General features: G+C 36.9%; 1 protein-coding gene, 1 non-coding gene and 1 pseudogene across 2 annotated transcripts; 1 reads left to right on the top strand and 2 right to left on the bottom strand.

Annotated features, from left to right (window-relative positions):
* Positions 1–3,914: 3,914 nt before the first annotated feature.
* On the bottom strand, positions 3,915–7,464 carry LOC121745620 (annotated as a pseudogene).
* A 51-nt stretch (positions 7,465–7,515) lies between these two features.
* On the bottom strand, positions 7,516–12,207 carry LOC121745621 (heterogeneous nuclear ribonucleoprotein 1-like). Its single transcript, XM_042139601.1, has 2 exons — positions 11,920–12,207; positions 7,516–8,660 (listed from the first exon to the last, which is right to left on the bottom strand). The coding sequence occupies exons 1-2, from the start codon at positions 12,145–12,147 to the stop codon at positions 7,695–7,697; spliced, it is 1,194 nt and encodes a 397-aa protein (XP_041995535.1). The 5' UTR covers positions 12,148–12,207; the 3' UTR covers positions 7,516–7,694.
* A 7,239-nt stretch (positions 12,208–19,446) lies between these two features.
* Positions 19,447–19,585, top strand: LOC121746249. The gene has a single exon (XR_006038953.1). It is a non-coding gene; the product is annotated as a small nucleolar RNA Z247 (small nucleolar RNA).
* The last annotated feature ends 654 nt before the right edge of the window (positions 19,586–20,239 follow it).

The raw sequence follows: 20,239 nt of genomic DNA, 5'->3' as shown, positions 1-20,239 counted from the left end.
AGAAGTTTGTACGTCATGTTCAATGACTTTCCACTATTAAACAAAAACAACTTTATCACATTCTTGCAAATCACTGTTGAAACATTGCTAAGTCATTCAATCTTGGAGGATACAAACAAGAGGGATCTTAATTAATTAGAGAAACGATAATTGTCACATTCAATACTCTTACTAAAGTAGGTCCTTGGACTGATCTATCTTGTAGCCCTCATCACTATTAAATATTGTCCTGCTTCTAGTAATATTTTCCAGCCATACCTAAATCATTAAAATACTCGGATTCTTATGTCTATGATCATACTATATAAAATTAATTGGAATAGTGTTTATTGCTACAATCATTTATATAATACAACCCGGTTTGAAATTGTTTATTAAAGGATCTTAGTTGCCGACTAATGCCTTTCGATAAGTCCAAAATTGAAATTAGGAAATTGCATTGATGTAGGCGATACATTATATTATGGTTGGTAATTTTGATGTTAACAAAGTAAATAGATAGTGATAGGGCAAACATATCTGGTATGACATCCATTTCATGATTAGGGACATACACTCAACGTAATCGAGATCAATGAAATATTAATCCAACAAAAAATGGAGGATTATGGCCAAAAATTCTACTAGTTTGGAAATAGTGTTTATCGAGTTTGAAAAATAGTTGGTATAGGCTTAAGTGCTCGTAAATATTAAATACCCAGCATTTTCCAAGCACTGAATAGTGGAATTTTACAACCACGGTGTGCGCTTGGAATAATGGTTTTATGTCGTAATTCCGATTTTTAATAGTTATAATGCTTTTCATATTCTTATTGTGTAATTTCTTTTATAACTTATTATTTAAATTTATTTCATTTTCTAAATTATTATCAAAAAATACAAACGAGATTAATGTAAATGAAATTATTTTATTTGTCATTAAGTCTAGAAAGTTTAAAATCTTAGTATTTCTTCTCATTTGTTAGAAATGTTCACTAATTAGGCTTGAATCGGCTCCATCAACCTTGTTGTTTGTCTAGTGCTATAGTGCTATGTCAGTTGAAAGATGGACGTGCTCGGATTATGACATGATACGTTCTGAGCACATAGATGCTAGGAATAATTCATAACTTCCTAGAACAATCATGATGTTCGGATAAAAGCATAGATCTAACCACTTTGATGCTCAGAGTAACTAATAATATCCGAGAAAAATGATCGTGCTCGGGTTCAAACATACTTCCAAGCACATATAGTTCCAAGAACTTTGACTTTTGATTTTTTAAAAAATCGGGTTTTTCATCTATTTAAAGGATGGACTTTGTGTGTTTTGATTGGTTCTGAAGCTATTTAAGTTTATTCTCATAATTATCTATCGATTGGTTGTTTTAATGAGTTTGTTGGGTTTTGAAAGAAACAACGGGTAGGGTAAATCATGAATTCCATTCACACATTTATGGTCATCTCTCTTCATCTTAGGACGAGCTTCTTCGAGTGAATATCTTGCACACTTCGATCGGAGAATTATAGAAAAAGTTTGTGTTCATTTTACCCAAACCACCACAAGCAAAATATATATCATGATTGATGCACTATTTATTTGCACTAAAACTAACTGCAAATGTACAATGTAGAAATAATATAGCTAATGGTCATTATCGAATATCGACTAACGGGGAAGAAAATTGCAACTCCTATCATAAGTAAGCATCATATACTATTTGGAAACACAAGGTTTTTGGTTTGATTTTATTAAAACTAATAACAGTAATAAAAATGGTAACTTTATGTTTTAAGTTAAATTTTACTTACAAAAATGATTGGTATTTATTTATATTACATGATGCATGTTTCTATATTGTAAGAGATATACTCCCTCTGTCCCTGAAAATTTGTCAAATTTCATTTTCTGCACTTGTTTAAAAAAATGATATAAATAAATAGCTAAAATGGGGAGAGAGAGAGAGATAGAGTAAATTAATAGAGAGAATAATGTAGATGGGAGTCTTCTCTTCTGTACATTATTCTCTCCCTTACTCGACCATATCTCCACTTTAACTGAAGTAGCATTTGGTATTACTGTTGCAACCGGTGGAATTTATCCTTTTGCTTACCCAAAGAACCAGTAGCATGCTTCCTCTCTTGGTTGGGCACTCCTTTCCGCAAGTTTGACAGAAAGTTGTGGATCTCTTTGTTTTACGTGATATCATAGTTGATTTGGTTTATTCGGAATAAAATGATATTTCAAGGTTTTGAACCAAATTGGGACTTCGAGAAGAAAATGTTAATCTTGCGCCTTCACTTGTGGATTAGGAGTTGGTGACCAAGGTTTGCACTCTCACTCACCTCATCAACAGTGGCAGACACAGTAAGGAGCAGTGAGGGGCTTAAGCCCTTCCCAAAAGTTTTTTTTAAATGTTTTTCTTCTTCTAAATTTCTTAAAATTTTCAAAATTTATCCATAGCCCTTCCTAAAATTTTGCCGTAGGAGAGCATATTGGCGAGTGTTGATAAGTGGAAGGGGCTGAAAAATCTAAAAATTGGAGAGTTGCAGAAAAAAAAATGGATGCCGCAACTTGCAACTTGAAGAAGACGACTAATTGTAATGTAAAGTATTATTATAATAAAATACCGCACGCTCTCCTAAATGGGGATGATCTCTGAATATAATAATGCTATAAAATGTGACGTGTCTTGACTGTAAACGTGTAGAAGAGTAATTATACTCCATAGTACTTCTTAGTTTGTGGTATAAATGCTTAAAAATCCATCCCTTATTGCTTCAATAAGCCTAGATTAAAACAATCCAGATTCATTATTTTTTATCACAACAATTTTTGGCGGTTGGCTTTAGTAATTTTAAAATTTCTCTTATAATTTTCTTGTGAATTCTATTATACAAAAATTGATTTTTAATAATTCTTTATATTTATTTAATTATACAAACTTGACAATAAAAAGTAGAGTTTGTAGTTTGGTCCGGTAGGTTCAAAGCAACTATTATGTATCCTATTTTAATTTTTATTATATAAAATACTTCTTTCGTTCGTGAAATAATATCAGATTTCATCATTTTGATACGCCTGCAATTTAAAATCGGATTCATTTTTTTGGATAAGTGAACTCGACACTCTACTAAATCATTATATTTATATTTCATTATAAAACCAATATGTAAAAGTGAGACATTTATTCCGTTGACTCCCCCCCCCCCCCCAGCGGGACTTTAAATTTGGACGGATAAAGTAAGTGTATAGCCCCTGCCAAAATAAATTTCTGCGTCCGCCACTGCTCATCAACAAAAGGTTTGATAAATATCAGAGGTTGAAACGGTGATTAAAAGTAGCAGGTTTGTTGCTTGGTGAAGGTCGGGGTTTGACTTTTCTATCTCTTTTTCTCTCTTTGGCTGCGTCTTTGGGGTGTTGTTACTTGGTTGCTTTGGTTCTTGTTTGTGGTTTGCAGGCCTTCTTGTGTTAGTTGTTACTATGTTGTTTTTGCTTGCTTTTGAATCTCCTGTGTACATTGGACCTCTGCTCGCCTTTTACGATTTTGAGTCTTTCTTGATGCATAAATAAACAAATTATTTATGAATCATTCTTTATTCCTATTAGTCCTACTCAAATATATGTGAGCAAGTTATTCCACCAAATATATATCTCAAATTTTTAAGATGCGATGAAAGCTTTGATCTATAAAGAAATTAAATGTTTAGACTTTGACTTTTTCTTGCCTTGTGCAAATATGTTAAAATTTATGTATTAGATGTAAATAATTTCTCACATTGAAAAGGAAAGAAATATTTTTGGTGATTCTGGACTGAATGGTGCTGGGAAAGGAATTACACAAAGTAAGACGACGAGATTAATATTAAAAAACTAATTGAACAAATCTACTCCATTTCTAAATCAATGCATACTCTATTTTTCTTAAGCAACACTAGGATGTTATCTCCATTATCGTAGGCAGACATGACGTGGAACCGCGAATGGCCCTGGGCCGTGGACGGGACAATGGCTCGAGAGGAAAGACAGAGATAAATTGTTGACAAGGAAATTTTGAGAGATTTTGAATGGATTCCGAGCTTGCATTGATGATAGAGCATGAGCATTGGCATTGGCATTGGATGTCTCTTGCTGGGGCACGGAGGCTGGCCGGGCGACTGGCTTAGCCGGGGTCTGTTGCAAGTTTCTAGCATCTTCCATGGGCCTTGCAGCAACCTAATTCCATGCAATAATTTATATTGTCATTGAATTAGTAAGGTAAAGTATTCTGAATCAGATTCATGGAAAAGCTAGAACATTAGACAATTATGGTTATCAACTAAATAAAAAACAAGTACTCCTTTCGTCCCATAATAGATGACACACTTAGATAATGACACGGGATTTTATTAGGAAAGAGAAATTAGTATGTTTATATTAATGTGAGAGAAGTTAATTTTTCCAAATAAGAAAAGTGGGACATCTATTATGGGACGGGAGGAGTATATATAGTGATTTGGTGGTCTACCGATTGAGAATTGAGTTTTCTGAAGTAGTTCCGAGCATGAGAAGCGACTTGAATGGGCGTGCGAGTCTTGACAAAATGCTCACATATTCCTTTCCAGTCTCCTTCCCAACCCTTCTGCAATCCAATAAGGAATTGCTTGTGCTCTTCTTTTGTCCATGGACTTCCTAACAATTTAAAATAAAACAATTCCACCACTTTAATTGTGAGACATATATAATCAATCCACAACGTAACTAAAAGAAAACCTATCTTCTTATTGAAATCAAATAAGGGAATTGATGACTAAAAAAACAAACAAGAATTCAGTAAAAATATAGGTGGATTAGCAAGTCAAAAAAGCTGAATAAAACATAAACCAATACAAACTCTAATTTGGGTGTCTAATTATACCGCCAACAACGCTTCATAAAGTGTCTTTGTGTCGGTGTCCTAACTAAAATTAGGGGACACAAATAGAAATATCCTTAAAAAGTAAAAGATTATGATAACTTATCCTCTCTTTTTTCATCCTTAATTATGGTTGTTTAAAAAAAAAATTCATAGCGTCTCAATTTTTGTGTCTTTACTAGTGAACTGAAATTCCAAACAGAATTGATCAGAGATCTAATCTCGCTTACGTTGGGCGTGGCCGCTCTTCCCGACTTTCATTCTCACTCCAAAAAGCATGATTTAAAACTAATACACATTTTAAAAAAAGTGAGTAAAAAGAAAAATCTCATGCAACCAACTTGTTTTCTGCTGTTTGGCTGCTCACCTCTGTATTATACACACAAAACTTAGCAACAATCAGAAAGAAAACAAGATTGAAAAAGCTCAACACTGCACAAAATGCATAGTAATAATCCAAATGAAACACATTGAGATTGTTCATGATCCATCCCCTCCCATTTCTCTTGCTCACATCAGCCACAGTCGACACCACCAAACTGCTCAAGAAGTATCCAATCCCCAAACTCAGCATCGAATACGCCGTCCCGATGCTCTTCATCCCCTCGGGCGCCTGATCGTAGAAGAACTCCAGCTTCCTCACAGTAGCGACGAGAACCCTTGCCATCCGAGTTAGCGGGCTGCCCGGTGGGGGCTTATGCCTATAGTAGCGTGTCCCGAAAATGAAGACCACGATGGACACTGCAAGTCCTGCGGTAGGGAGAGCGTAGCCAACGGCCCAACCGACGTTGTCTTGGATGTAGATAAGGAAAGTGTTGGAGAAAAGGGTTCCCACTAAGATGCTAAACACCCACCAGTTGAAGAAGGAGAGCTTTAGGAGCCTCTCTTTAGGCTCATAGTCATCAAATTGGTCAACCCCCATTGTTGAGATATTAGGCTTGGTTCCACCAGTTCCTATTGCAATTATGTACAAGGCTAGGTAGAATATACCTATTTGAAGAGTTGAGGCCTTCTTGTCACAATCTTGCTCTTTCACTCCATCCCCACACGACGGGGGGTGTAAGGCCGACAAGGAAACAACGAACGTTAACAATACCATCCCCTGTCATGTTATATATGTAGAAACAACATCAGCGTAGTGTCATCAAGTCTGCGTTTACAAGATTAATTACCGTAAGGTAAATGGATGAAGCTATCATGAAGGTCCAATATCGACCAAGATAAGAGTCTGCGATGTATGCGCCAATAAGGGGTGTCATCCAAACAGTGCCAATCCAGTTAGTTTGCTGATTCTACAGTGCCTTCATGGAGCTTGTTTGTCAGATATATGACGAGATTTGATGCAATTCCGTAGTACGCCATCCTCTCGAATATTTCATATCCTGAAACAGGTGGCAACATGAGCCGAATAGGAAATGAAGAATTGGAAGAAATATCAGTCTGCAAGTGTACTTCCTTCTTACCAACAATGAAGTAGCAAGCTTTCCATTTGCCAGTGGATGATCTGAGGACTGGCATACCTTTAAGGTCTACCGTACCATCTTTCGTGTAGTCCCCCGTTCCTCCACCCGCACGGCCTCTATCTTCCATCTGCATCCCGGACATCAAAGAGACACAGAATGATTGTAAATTATTCTTACAAACTATCATTTTTATAAAACGAGTGCAGAAAAGTCAACGGGACTCCTAATGTGGGATGGAGGGAGTATTATACTGATTATTAGAATTTCTCCAATACTATCTTCCAACGAGACATTAATCAAACAATGTTAGTTTTCACAGGTCTTTTATATTCTAGAGTTGCAATCCATGTTTAGTAAAATAATGGATACTATCTAAGTTTATCCTTGTTATTAATTCCCAATAGATTTTGTTATAATAATCTTATCACTCCCTAGATTATTTCTTGGCCAGCTTTCCTCATAAAATGTCGTCATTATATGGTATATTTTGTCCTGGAATTGTAGTATTGCAAAACATGTTACTTAAAAAAGTCTTCAAATCCAAACTCAATGGTTAAGGATATAGACATTGCCGGATGCAAAATAAGTCATTCATATAATACAAACAGATCATGTCTTAAATCGCTTGTTAATATTGAATATTGCCGCCCTTGTAAAGGATTTGTCTTTTTCTGGATCTATATTATGACTAGTTTTTTTTTTTTTTTTTTACGACCACATCTATATATTATGACTAGTTCTGCTGTCAAGATATATGAGAATATCAAATCTAGTTGAGAATTTAAGAGAATAACAAGTAACAATAAATGAAGATAAACAGACGCCAATTAAGAAAAAAAATGGCTATTACTATAACTTAATCCAAAGCTTACCAAAACAAGAAACCAGTACAACAATCGATTACCTTATTCAGGGCTCGTCGAAAACAATGGATCCTTTTCACCCCCGAACACAGAGAACATGCATTGTTCACATCTGAATGTGAGACGGAAAGCCACCTACTTCTCTTTCGAGTAAAAACGCTAAACTCATTGAGTCCTCCCTCGCGAATGGGTTTTATCTTACAAGTATATATAGAACCCCTGGTAAAAGCCCGAGGAGGTACAAGAAACATACCCAGTTCATGTATTGAGCTGATGAGCAAAATAAACTGAATAATTACACAAGCAGAAAAGAAAGGTCTGGAAAATCGTTCTCATTTCTGTCTAGATTCATGATTTAGAAACAATGTAACAGAAGATAAATACGGCTAGATTTAAGCACACTGCAAATACATGATCGATACATATTCGAAACAAAGCTCAGTCACCAAGCTTAGATAGTGGATTGAACCCTAAAACCATCTTGACTAGGTGTTTCAACTTTCCGGTTTCCAACTACCATCGGGATGCATTGCATTCCCACCAGCATAGGCGTGAGATGCATCGTCCCCATAACCATTATAGTTGTACCCTTTATTAACAAACTGAGAAGCACCGCTCGGAGGTCTTCCTGCTTGTGCATAACCACTGGCACTACTCCTCGATGCATTGCTCCAAGAAACAGAAGCCCCATAGTTAGCAGTTTGACCATATCCAGAGGCACCATAACCAGCTTGTTGGCTACTCCATTGATTTTTCAAGAAATCGGTATTTGGTGAACCTAGGTTCCCATAAACTCCTGCTGGACCAGAATAACCAGCATTGGCACTTCCATGACCACCGACCTCATAGCCACCATAAGCACCGTAGCCAGGATTGCTATTCCCTGCATAACCATAGTTAGCACCTCCATAAACTGAATAAGGAGGATAACCACCACTTGCTGGTTGTGTCTGTTGGTAACCACCACTTGTAGGTTGATTTGGGTGATAACCACCATTTGATGGTTGTGTTTGCTGTAACATTCTACTGTTTCCAATAGGACTAGTGTATGATTCATTACTAGAAAAATTCGAGCCGTAGCCTCTGGAGCTTCCACGAGAACCAACACCTGTGACTGCATCTTTGGGGAGTGCTCGTTTTACCTCGACAAGCTTACCTTTCAGCTCATGAAAGGTCTTTTGAAGAACTCTATCAACAGAATCTTCTGTGGTAAAGCTGATGAAACCAAAACCACGTGGCCGGCCAGTATTTGTATCATACATGATCACTACATCAGTTACACTACCAAAATCTTGAAAATATCCCCTAAATTCATCTTCTTTTAAGGTAGAAGGCAACCCCCCGACAAATATCTTCTTACTTTTGAGATTCTCAGACCCTACAAAATTTCCTCCAGTACTATTGCTTCCGGTTTTCAGAGTCTGCTGCTGTTCTCTTGACATCGCTCTCTTAGCTTCAACCTGATTAAAAAAAGGTTGTACCTCAGATGGCCATAGAGAGAAATACACACAATTCAATAACTACATTAAAAAACAGAAAAAAAGCAGCTGATCGGAGATAGCTCAGATGAACAAACAATGGTCCCATATCCAAAAAAACCCAATCAGTTTAAGCTAGAGATGACATAGTCATACTGACAAGAACACTTCATTAGAGCATCTCCAAGGGAGAGGGTAAATGGAGAGGTAAAGAGAAATAACTACCATATTTACCTCTTCTTCATAAAATTTCATACTCCAAAGGAAAGGGCATTTGAGGAGGTATTATACCTTCTTTCATTTTGAGAAGGTATCTTTACCTCTTCTTGATAGAAAAGGTAAAAAGTTGTTATTTTGTTTGCCTTTTTAATTTACCTTCTATTCTTGGAGTCCACTTTTTAAGAAAGTATAATAACCTTTTTGAGAAGGTAAATGAGAAATATACCTTCTCGGTATACCTTTCTCCCTTGGAGATGCTCTTACTATGTAGACAACTTACTAGCTTTTGAAAGGTAAAGAGATGCTACATAGCCACAATCAAATCAAATACATAAGCAGAAAATGCTAAATACTGCAGATATAAGCTATTTAAATTACTCAAAACAACATTACCGCACCCTAGAGAGGATGACATTTTTTTCGTAATAGTGAAAGTGAATAAGTTTTCTTTAATAATGAATATACGCTACAAACAGTGGACAAGATATCTACCCCCTCCCCCAAAAAAAGGAAAAGTAGAACCCAGAAAGTCAGTGACCCAATCTAACAATATATGATACAAACAATTGTATAGATAATTATGCTTTAGGACCCAAAGCTACCCTTTTTTATTTTAATTCTATTCCAAGTTCCAGACATCAAATGACATGATCCTCAATATCATTTTGAATTCTTCTATTCCTCTTCGATCAATGAAAATACAATGGGAACAATAACTCACCAAAGGATTTTTCTCACGCCCAAAAACACCTTAAATTAGCCACAAAAGAATCCAAAGATGATTTAAAAACATCCAAACCACCCCATGCTCTGCGAAAATATAGTATCACTGGATCTTTGTCAATGGACAATGAGTAAGATATGCTCATGACTCCAGAGTCTTTTATCTGCTTCTATGAGGTACACATCAGCTTGAAGAGAACATTTAGGCGTTTCTCACTCAGTGTTGTTAGGGTCGCGGGGCGCCCCGGGGCGATGAGGGGGGACCCCGGGTCGCGGGGCGATGGGGCGACGGGGCGAGAGACCCACGAATCGGGGCGCCAGAATAGACAAATGATGATTATATTTGTGTCACTTTTATAAGTTTGTTGCTTGAATATTTGTCACATCAAATAAATCTACATACATCATTACCCCATATTAAAATAATTAACTAAATTAATATCTATTAGAGACTTTAGATAATAATAACAATAATAATAGTAATAATAATAATAAATAATGAAAATCAATAAATCTCCACTCATATTCAAAAAATCATAAATTACAAATTAAAACCTAAATTTATAACTATTTAGATGTAAAATTAATAAATTTAATTATAATTCTCAAATTAATATAGTAATTTATAAAATGTAATTTTAAATTAAACAAATAAATAAAGCGCAGTTGCAATTCTCTAAGAAATTAGTTATATAGTTAAATAAAAATCAACATATATTTAATTTGATTAGAACAATCACAATATATTAATTAGATTTGAATGTAATTTTAATTGGTAATTAAAGGTATTTTTTATTTAAATAAGAACTAATCATATTTAAGGAATAGAGAATCTCACAATCAATATTAATACTAATATTAAAAAAGTGAAGGGGGAAGAAAATGATTATTAACTTTTATAGGTCCTGCCCTAAGCCCTAGCTATAGCTTCTACCTACTTTACTTTTAAAATTTCTTGTCTCGTAAACCCCCCTTCTTCTCTCTTCATTCTCGTCTCTCTTCCTTCTCACAGACCCATTTATGAGCTTCCATGGCCGACGATCTTCTTCATCCAGCCGCTCGACCCAGTCGCCTCAGCCGCCCCAACGGCGACCCCTGAATCTCGACCCACCCACCCACAATGGGGCGACGTCGGTCTCGACCCTTGCGACCCACGACCCAAGCGCGCTCGGGGCGCGATTTTAACAACACTGTTCTCACTTACATATATAATCACATCAAATGTATGCAACTTACTAAAAAGTCAAAACCATCAACCAAGAAAGCAATTACTACCAGCAGCTTCCCATGATTTCACAAAAAGGAAATTGAGAAAGCAAGGAGTGTGGGGTGTGGGAAGAAAGACTAAGTGTAGTACTTAAATGAATAAATATCAAATAATCTTTGAAGACCTCCTCGTATACTACCATCCTCTACCTACATGATAAATTTACGAAAGCATATTCTGTCATCTTAGAAACCCAGACAGCGGCGAATATGATACAAATGTGATGAAGAAAACTGGACAAGAGATGCAACCAGTAGAAATCAGATTCAAAGCTGAAATAAATCAGCAAAGCATGAACCTCAGCCCTCAGGTCTACTGGACCTCCTAATACCATAACCTATAAAATCCTCTCAAACTGAAACAAACTTATCAATGGATAGGTGGATATGCAATAAAAAGGGTTTAAGAAAAGGATAACAAATACAAGAAGTATTCTGTAGAATCCTCAAAGACTATATTTCACCTCAGGTAAATAAGACTTCGCTAATATTTAATAACCAGGACGACCAACAGGGAAGCTTGTAGCCTATATCTATCTATGGTAAGTTTCTCTGTCTAATTTGGTTTGCCACATTTTCCACTAACAATACTTCAATCACCTTTAATCTCTACCTCTCTTACTTTACCAATTTCGTATTAAAACATGTGTTGTCCTCTACCAGGACTATCGTAGTAGATTTCAACAGAATTAATCTAGAACCGCCCAAACTCCTAATGAACTCACAAGTTAATCTAGCAAAAAAAAAACAACAAGCAACCATGCTTGAGATCTGAAACCAAGCGCTTGAACAAAGAATTGAATAACTCAGCAGCTACGAATGAGCTAATGCTGTTACATACATCAATCCGTTTTCAACTAAACATGTGTTTAACAGTTACGTTTATCAAATACCAGAAGCTATATACTTTTCAAAAAGAGAAAAAACACAAAATCAACCATAAATAGATTCAGTGAAGTAGAACACTTGGCGAGAAAAAACAAGGATCACATAAATAGATTCGATTAAGCAGACATGTGAGAGAGAGAATTACGGTGCGGCCTTCGATGCTATGCGATTGCTGGAGGACGGAGGGGATGACGGAGGGATCGGAGAAGACGACGAAGCCGAAGCCGCGGGGCTGAGAGGTGACTCTGTCGCGCATGACGACGGCGTGAGCGACCTCGCCGTAGCGGCCGAAATGGTCTCTGAGGTGCTCCTCCGTCGTCTCCCAGCCTATGCCGCCGATGAAGAGCTTCGCCTCATCGGTGAAAGAGTCCATCAGTGTGTGAGTGTTGTGAGTGAGAAATCAATCTCGGCTTCAGATTCGCAGCTTGCCCTTATTAGGGTACCAATCCCGTGATGTGCTCACAACGGCGCCGTTTTGACGATGTGCACGTACAAACGACATCGTTTGCTCACCCTTTTCTGGCTTTGTTCTCATTTGTTCTTGCAAATACTTCTACCGTTTCATTATCTAGTGTGGTACACATTTACAATAATAATTTAAGACAAATAAAATTATTACAATAGGAACACCTATCAATTTAGTTGTAAATCCTAAAATGATTAAAATAGGAACACGTATCAATTGCAAAATTCACATGTGTCTAATTGGCTCAAAATTTTCTATATTTAAACTTGATCTAATTCTATGAGACGGTTCAAAATGATGAAATTACTCTTTTTTTAGGACGCAGAGAATACTTCCGTACATCCACCAAATATAATCTGATTAATGGACGTCTTCAATTTTATGCAAAATGGATCAAATATAAGAAAGAAAGAGATAATATGAGTATAATAAGATAAAGAAAGAAAAAAATATGAATGAGGTACGAGACAAATGAGTAGAATAAATTAATAAATTTTCATTATTTAGTATAGAATTATTTTTTCTGGATGAATACAAAATGGAAATATGAGATTATATTCTAAGAATCTCTCGTGCATTATACTCTTGAGAAATTACAGACCACGTACAAACACTAAAAGATTCCTTCATGTTGACTTGCGTACATAGATACTCCTTCCGTCAACTTTAAGTGAATCATTTTTCTTTTTTTGATGTCTCACTTTAAATAACATATTTCTAAAAGTAGAAATATCACTATCTCTACTTGGTTCTTCTTTCTTACTTTATTCTTTTCACTTAACTCACAAAACAACATTACATAAAATCTCGTGCCAGAATAAAAATGCTCCACTTAAGATGGAACAGATTGCCGGAGTATTTCGAGCATGAGTGGTCTTGCCTTCCCACCCATTCCAATAATTGGGATAATTTGGCAAATGGTTTTCCTCCGGTGATCTTGTTCGCCATTTGATCCAAGACTTCATCAAAACCAATCATTGTAACCTTATGAGCAGATGAAGCAGATCTAGACGAGTCTGCAACAACAACAGATAGACTTTACGATTTGGATTGATCTTGGACTACCACCATCTTGTCTTTATATCAATCTCGATCGAATACATGTTTTCTATCACCTGCTGCACACCTATTGAAAGCAAATGATCACCACGACTCGAACACGAGAAATATGTGTAGAAGATTTGGAGAAATTTTCACCTCTTTCTCTTTCACTCTACTTTTTTCTTTCGCTTTGCCAATTATACAATAGAAACCGTGAAATTTTCAAATTAGATTATTTTTTTATGAAAGAAAAGTATATACAAGGATGGTCTATATTGTATTAATTTTTTGTTTTCATGGACAGAAATTTTACTTTATAAAAACTCACGTGGATCCTAAATGGAGGCGAACGGGAAAGAGTAATAAATCATTTATTAGGTACGGCTTGATTAAATTCAATTTTTCATCATTTATATTTGATTCGACATACTAACAAATCTTATCATGGAAAATATAAGCATTAGAGTTATTTTGTGGACTCATGGAAACTGCTCATATTTACTAAGATAAATGAACAATTGAGAACATACTACGTCCTTTTAAAATATGTTGGCCCAATAAAGGCCCAAATTGTTGTTACTTACCCATCGTACTGGACTTGTTGCTGATATATGATAGGCCCAGTGCCCAGTGCTGGTCAATTCAAATGAAAAATGAAAGAAAATTGATTATAAAATGATAAGAACACATAAATATCTACAAAGGTAGGCATGTTAATGGGCTCATAGTAGCATAAATATCCACAAAAAATACAAGATATATTCCCCTTTAGAAATTTTAGAAATAAAATACTACTCCCTCGGTCACAGCTACGATGACACATTTCTTGGCCGGCATAAGATTTTAGGAGTTATTGGTTAATGTGTTTAATTGGAGAGAGAAGAGATGCGTGTAAGTATTAAAATAGAGAAAAAGAGAAATGAATATTTTAATAGGAGTGATAAAATGTGGTTGAGTGTATTAATTGGAGAGAGAAAGTTTTCAAAAAAGGAAATGTGTCATCTTAGTTGGGACAAACTAAAAAGAAAAATGTGTCATCTTAAGTGGGACGGATGGATTACTCACTTACAAAATGCATAAGAAGCTTTGTGATCTCATTTTATTAGTCAAATAATTTTAGTCAAATAATTTCAACTGGCATTTCATCAAACAGATCATCTTTTTCAAATAAAAATGCTGGGCCTTTGAGATTTATCAGTGTAAGTTCCTTGCTTTAATCGAAGAGAGAAACACAAACTATGTACATATTTGATGCTAACTATAGCTACACAATTGGATGTTTTGTAGTTTCATAGAACACAACTTGTGAGGCTGAAGGTTGTGGCTGCAACCTTCAGATCACGGTGATGTTGAACGTACGAGAAAAACTCACCGTCTTCCTTGATCGCGGCGGCTTTTTCCTATGCTGAGATGGTAATGTCTCTGCAGTTACGCATCGATAATTTGAATCAGATAATGCCAGTGAAATCTGCATGCGTGTGATTTTATCATTATTTTCGAAAAGGGCAAACTCACAAAATCCTGTAACTTAATTTTCTCAAGAGTAAAGGCCCTTTTTGGTCCTAAACATACGGAGATTTTATGATTTTGGTCCAAAATATTATTTTTTGAATTATTCGGTCCCTCACAAATAAAAATGGGTCACATTTAGTCCGAATTGGACGAAAATGGTTAAATTTAACTGTCAACGAATATTAATTGAATTCGGACCGGATTAAGTTAATAATCAAGTTAATATTAAGTTAAAAATTACACTACCAGAGCTGGTCCCCTCTCCTCCGCTGCCGGAGCTGGTCCTCTCCCCTCCACCTCAGGAGCCGGTCACCTATCCTCCGCCACCATCTCTGCCGCCGCCATACGATGTCGGATAGTAAGAGCCGGTCCCCTCTCCGCCGCCATCTTCTCAACGAGCTCAACCACCACCTCGCCGCTGCTGCCGCTGGAATCCCCATCCCTGATCTCAATAGGCCCACCACCTTCGCCGCCGCCAACGCTAGCTCCTCAAAGGCAAACAAGAAATCCAGCAACTGAGAAGGTGGCCACACCAGCATGTTTTGCTCATCATCAACATTTAGTTTTCGTTTGTCTCAATTAGGTTTATGTCGAAAGTAGATGTAAGGGTCTCAATTTTGCTGATTGATGCTGCAGATTGCTTGAACAAAAATCCCTTTAATATTTAATTTATTCTTTTTACAAATTATTCACGCAAACTGATATAGGATTATTGAATAAATTTGTCTGATATACCATCTCCGCCGTACGCTATCCACCGCGTACACGCCGCCGCCGGAAGGTGGCGGATAGTAAGAGGTTTGCGCTGGTGGAGGTGGCGGATAGTAGTAGATGCCTCCGCAGCCTCCGCCGCAGGGCGGCGAAGGCGAAGGGGGACAATTGACACCGTATGGCGGCGGCGGAGATGGTGGCGGAGGAGAGGGGACCGGCTTCGGAGGTGGAGGGGAGAGGAACCGGCTCCTGCAGTTTAATTTTTAACTTAATTCTTAACTTAATTATTAATTTAATCCGGTCAAAATTTAATTAATATTCGTTGACTGTTAAATTTAACCATTTTCGTCCAATTCGGACTAAATGTGACCCGTTTTTATTTGTGAGGGACCGAATAATTCAAAAGATAATGTTTTGGACCAAAATCATAAAATCTCAATATGTTTAGGATAAAAAATGGGTCTTTAATCTATTCTCAATCTTGAAATGAATACAAGAGAATACTTGGATGGGAAAATAGATAAGAGTAACATTCAAGGGTGCTTTAACTTATATCGTTACGTTCCTCAAGATGTCCATCTTTACTTTTTAGTTTGTCTCACTCAAGATATTCATTTTTAATATTTGGAAATAAATCTCTCTCCTATCTCATTAAAATATTCAACTACATTTTTTTCTGCTTATTTCACCTAACAACTCCTAAAATCTTATGTCAATCAAGAATATGGACATCTTAAGTGGGACGAATGGAGTATTTTTTTGAGGTAATGAATAAGTGAATCCACTCTTAGAGGAGGCACTGTTTACAAAACAAATTAGTCCAAGTCTACGTACAATTTTATTACGCCATCCGTCCGCAAAATGTAGTCCATGTTTGACCCGGCACGGGTTTTACGAAATGTGAAGAAAAGTGAGTAGAAAAAGTAAGTGGATTGTAGGTCCCAATGTTATGTATTGGTTTTATAATAGAACGTGAGTGTAATGAGTTAATAGAAAGTGAGGGACCATTTACCAAAAATGAAAAAAAAGAGAGAGTAAAGTGGACAACATTTTTGTGGAGGACTAAAATGAAAAAACTGGACAATATTTCAATGATAGATAGTGGTGGAGATAGTAGAATTTTTTAAGTGAGGAATATTGTTAAGGTTAAAACAAAATATATTAAAATAATCATTAAGGAAATGAAGGTGGTGTTACCTCACAATGATTTGAAGGTCTTGATTGTCGAGTTCCTGTTGCTCCTCCTTAATTTTTAGGGGTGAGTCACTACAACGTTTCAACTCAATTGAGTGAAGGGTTGGTATGTCTCCCATGCATGAAGGAATCTCCCCCAACCAGAATAAAGAGCGAAGTTACAGGTGCTCAAGGCGTGGAAAGTGGGTGCTCTCTGTGATCCACCACTCTACATCACAATCCTCAATCAACAAGAACTTGAGGTCTTCGAATGTTTCCCATTCGGATCCAATAAAGGATTTCTTCTTCAGTTTTGACAACTTGAAGAAGGCCTATTTTTGTCTCCATGCATTCCCCATGGGAGCTTCGTATTTATTAATGTCAGTCAACTTCTTGAGGGAATACAGAAAGCTCACTTCTTGCAAAATATGACTCCGACCAACAAAGCCTAAGAACTTGGAAGTGTTGTTGAGACAGTTATAATCACTTCAATGTTTTGATATTGGGGATCATCCTTTTTAGCACTCCCTCACCAAACTTGATATTCTTCACATAATGTAGGTATTCTTCATCAAGTATTCCAATATAGAGAAAACATGGTTTTAAATTTGCAAGCAACTCTCGTTATCATCCAAATTCACAATTGAACTTAAATTCTTTTCAATATGTCCCCACATTTCGTTTGTCAGTTCAGATTTTGATAAGAGTCCTCCTATCACTTACAACCTTTTACAATCTTTTTCTCAACGTCCTCCAACTCAAGAGGGCAAGCTTCTTCCCCAAACACAGTTTTGCAGAATAGGTCCCAACTAGCATATTCATCCAAAAATTTCATATCAAAACTATTGGAGTAGTTAAATTGAGATTCCAAGTTTGATAGCCTCGTAGTCACTGTTGGCAATTGAAACATAAAAATGAATATAATAATATCCCGCATCGGTGCACACAAAGAGCTTAATCCACTATATAAGTCTCATGGGCCTCTCCTCTTATTACCAATTGGTTTTAGGATGGAACCCATGGATTTCTATTATGGTATCAAAGCGGGTCGCCGACTGTGGGTCATATTTAACTGACCCAGCAGTATATCTGGGCTGAAACCGAAAAAAAGACTGACCCAGCAGTATAACTGGGCTAAAAATTTGGGCCAAGTGGTCCCAACCGATCCAAAAAAAATTGGACCGATTATCCAATCGATTAGAAAAAAGTCCAACCCCTCCAAGGTTAGAAAAAAGTCCAACCCCTCCAAGGTTCACCTTGAAGGGTTTGAGGGAGGGTGTTGGCAATTGAAACTAAAAATATAACATATAACTGTCCCACATCGGTGTCAAGAGAAAACTGAAACTAGTATATAAGTCTCATGGGCCCCTCCTCCTATCACCAATTGGTTTTAAAATGGAACCCATGGATTTCTATCAGTCACTACCATTCTACTCCCGTTTTTACTATCCGGGAAGAATCTCCTAACTCGATCCCATGCCTCTATGTCCCACATATCATCCATCACAATAAAATACTTCCTTCCTATCAAATATTTGTAAAAATGATCTCCTAACTCATCTTCACTTAAATCACCCCCCTTCCCCTTATCTACTTGATCAAGAATTTTTCTAAGAATTTCCCGTGCATTATACTCTTGAGAAATTACAGACCACGCACAAACACTAAAAGATTCCTTGACAAGTGGACTTACATAGATATTTCGAGCAAGAGTGTGTTAACATGGCTATCTTGGAGCCATGTAGTGTTCAAGCTGGAGCAAGAAATGTTAAGTTGAAAAATCATGTACACGAGGATGTCAAGGCTGCAAAAGTAGCTAAAGTTGATGACTTGGAAAAGCCACCTCAGCCCGCTCCATCATGGAAGGATATATTGATGTCTGGCAGTTGTTCATTGGTCAAGAGCTCAAGGATTCACAACACGTGAGAAAACAAGATATCCTCTCAGAATCAGTTATTTGAATTTGTTGTTTAGCTAATGTGACAGCTGGTCATTTAGGGTTCCATGTTATGTTCTAGGTCCTTCTATGTCTAATATATATAGTGATCTTCCTTGTAAATTGTCGGCAGTTGAACAGATCACATCAATGAAAAACATTGTCTTCTTGCTATGAACAACAATGATTATTTACAGCCTTACTGTATATTTCATTTCTTGGTGCCATTCTTTCATGGTATCAGAGCCTAGGCTCTGATCCTATGCATCTTTCTTCTTGTTTCTTTCTTTTCATCCTTTCCTTTTTGTTATCATGTCTGACGATTCAAATGATGGCTCAAGTGAGCATGGAGATCAAAATTCTCAGTTCAGTTTGAAATTTTCAAACAGCTTTACTCAAAATACCCCAGTGTCCGTCAACTTTCTAAGGACAATTTTCTTATTTGGAAGCAACACGTGTTGTCGGCTGTGAGAGGATATGGTCTTGAGGGTTACCTCACTGGAGAGCAAGCAGCTCCACCCCAAACCATTACCTCCAAAGACATCACTCAACAGAGGCCAAATCCAGATTTCTTAAACTGGAATATGCAGGATCAGCGGCTGGCCCATTGGATCCAGTCATCTCTCTCAGAAACTATCATGATTTTGGTAGTTGGTTTGAGCACTAGCCATGAAATATGGCAGGCTCTTGAAAAAAGTTTTGCACACCAATCAAAAGCCAAGGTGATGCAGTACAAGATGCGGTTGCAAACTCTGAAGAAAGAGTCTCTCTCCATGCGTGCTTTCTTGAACCAAGTCAAGAGCTGTTGTGATCTTTTGGCAGCAGCAGGATGCAAAATTAGTGAGGAGGATCAAATCTTGCATATTTTATCTGGTTTGGGAACTGATTACAACCCAGTAATGGTGACTATTACCTCGAAGACAGAAGGATGGACAGTCCAAGATGTTTCTGCAATACTCATGAGTTATGAGTCAAGGCTGGAAGAAATAAAGTCCAGCTCCATTAGTGCTGATGCATCTTTGCCTTCTACACACCTAGTTCAATCAAATCAAAGAAGCAATTTCAGCACCAACAACAACTATAGGAATGATGGAGGCAGAGGTTTTAATTTCAGAGGAAGAGGTGGCAGATATGGAGGCAGAGGTGGTAGATCTGGTGGAAAAATCATTTGCCAACTGTGTCAAAAACCAGGCCATGGAGCTGATAAATGCTGGTACAGATATGAACAAAACTTTGTGCCAAATACTCCTCATATAAGAAATCAAAATCCAGCTAGCCATGGAAGCTATCAGATGAATCCTGCTGCAAATGTTGCTCAAATCAGAAGGCAAAGCTACTTTCAAAATACTTCACAAGCTCCTGTCCAACAAACTCCTTCTGAATATAACATTGATGCTTCTTCTTCAACATCCTGGTATCCAGATTCAGGAGCAACAAATCATATATCACATGATTTTGGGAATCTCAATTCTGCCAGTGAGTATCGTGGAGGTAAACTCTTGCACCTTGGTGATGGTAATGGCATTAGCATAAAGCATGTTGGTAATTCTGTTTTCAAATCATCTCCACACCACTCATCTAGATCTTTATTTCTTCATAACTTACTTCATGTGCCTCAAATATCTA

The sequence above is a fragment of the Salvia splendens genome, chromosome 8 (genome assembly GCF_004379255.2).
Source record: "Salvia splendens isolate huo1 chromosome 8, SspV2, whole genome shotgun sequence".
In the NCBI taxonomy this organism is placed as follows: Eukaryota; Viridiplantae; Streptophyta; class Magnoliopsida; order Lamiales; family Lamiaceae; genus Salvia; species Salvia splendens.
Note: the sequence above shows the minus strand (reverse complement) of the source record. Positions and strands in the feature narration are given on the sequence as shown.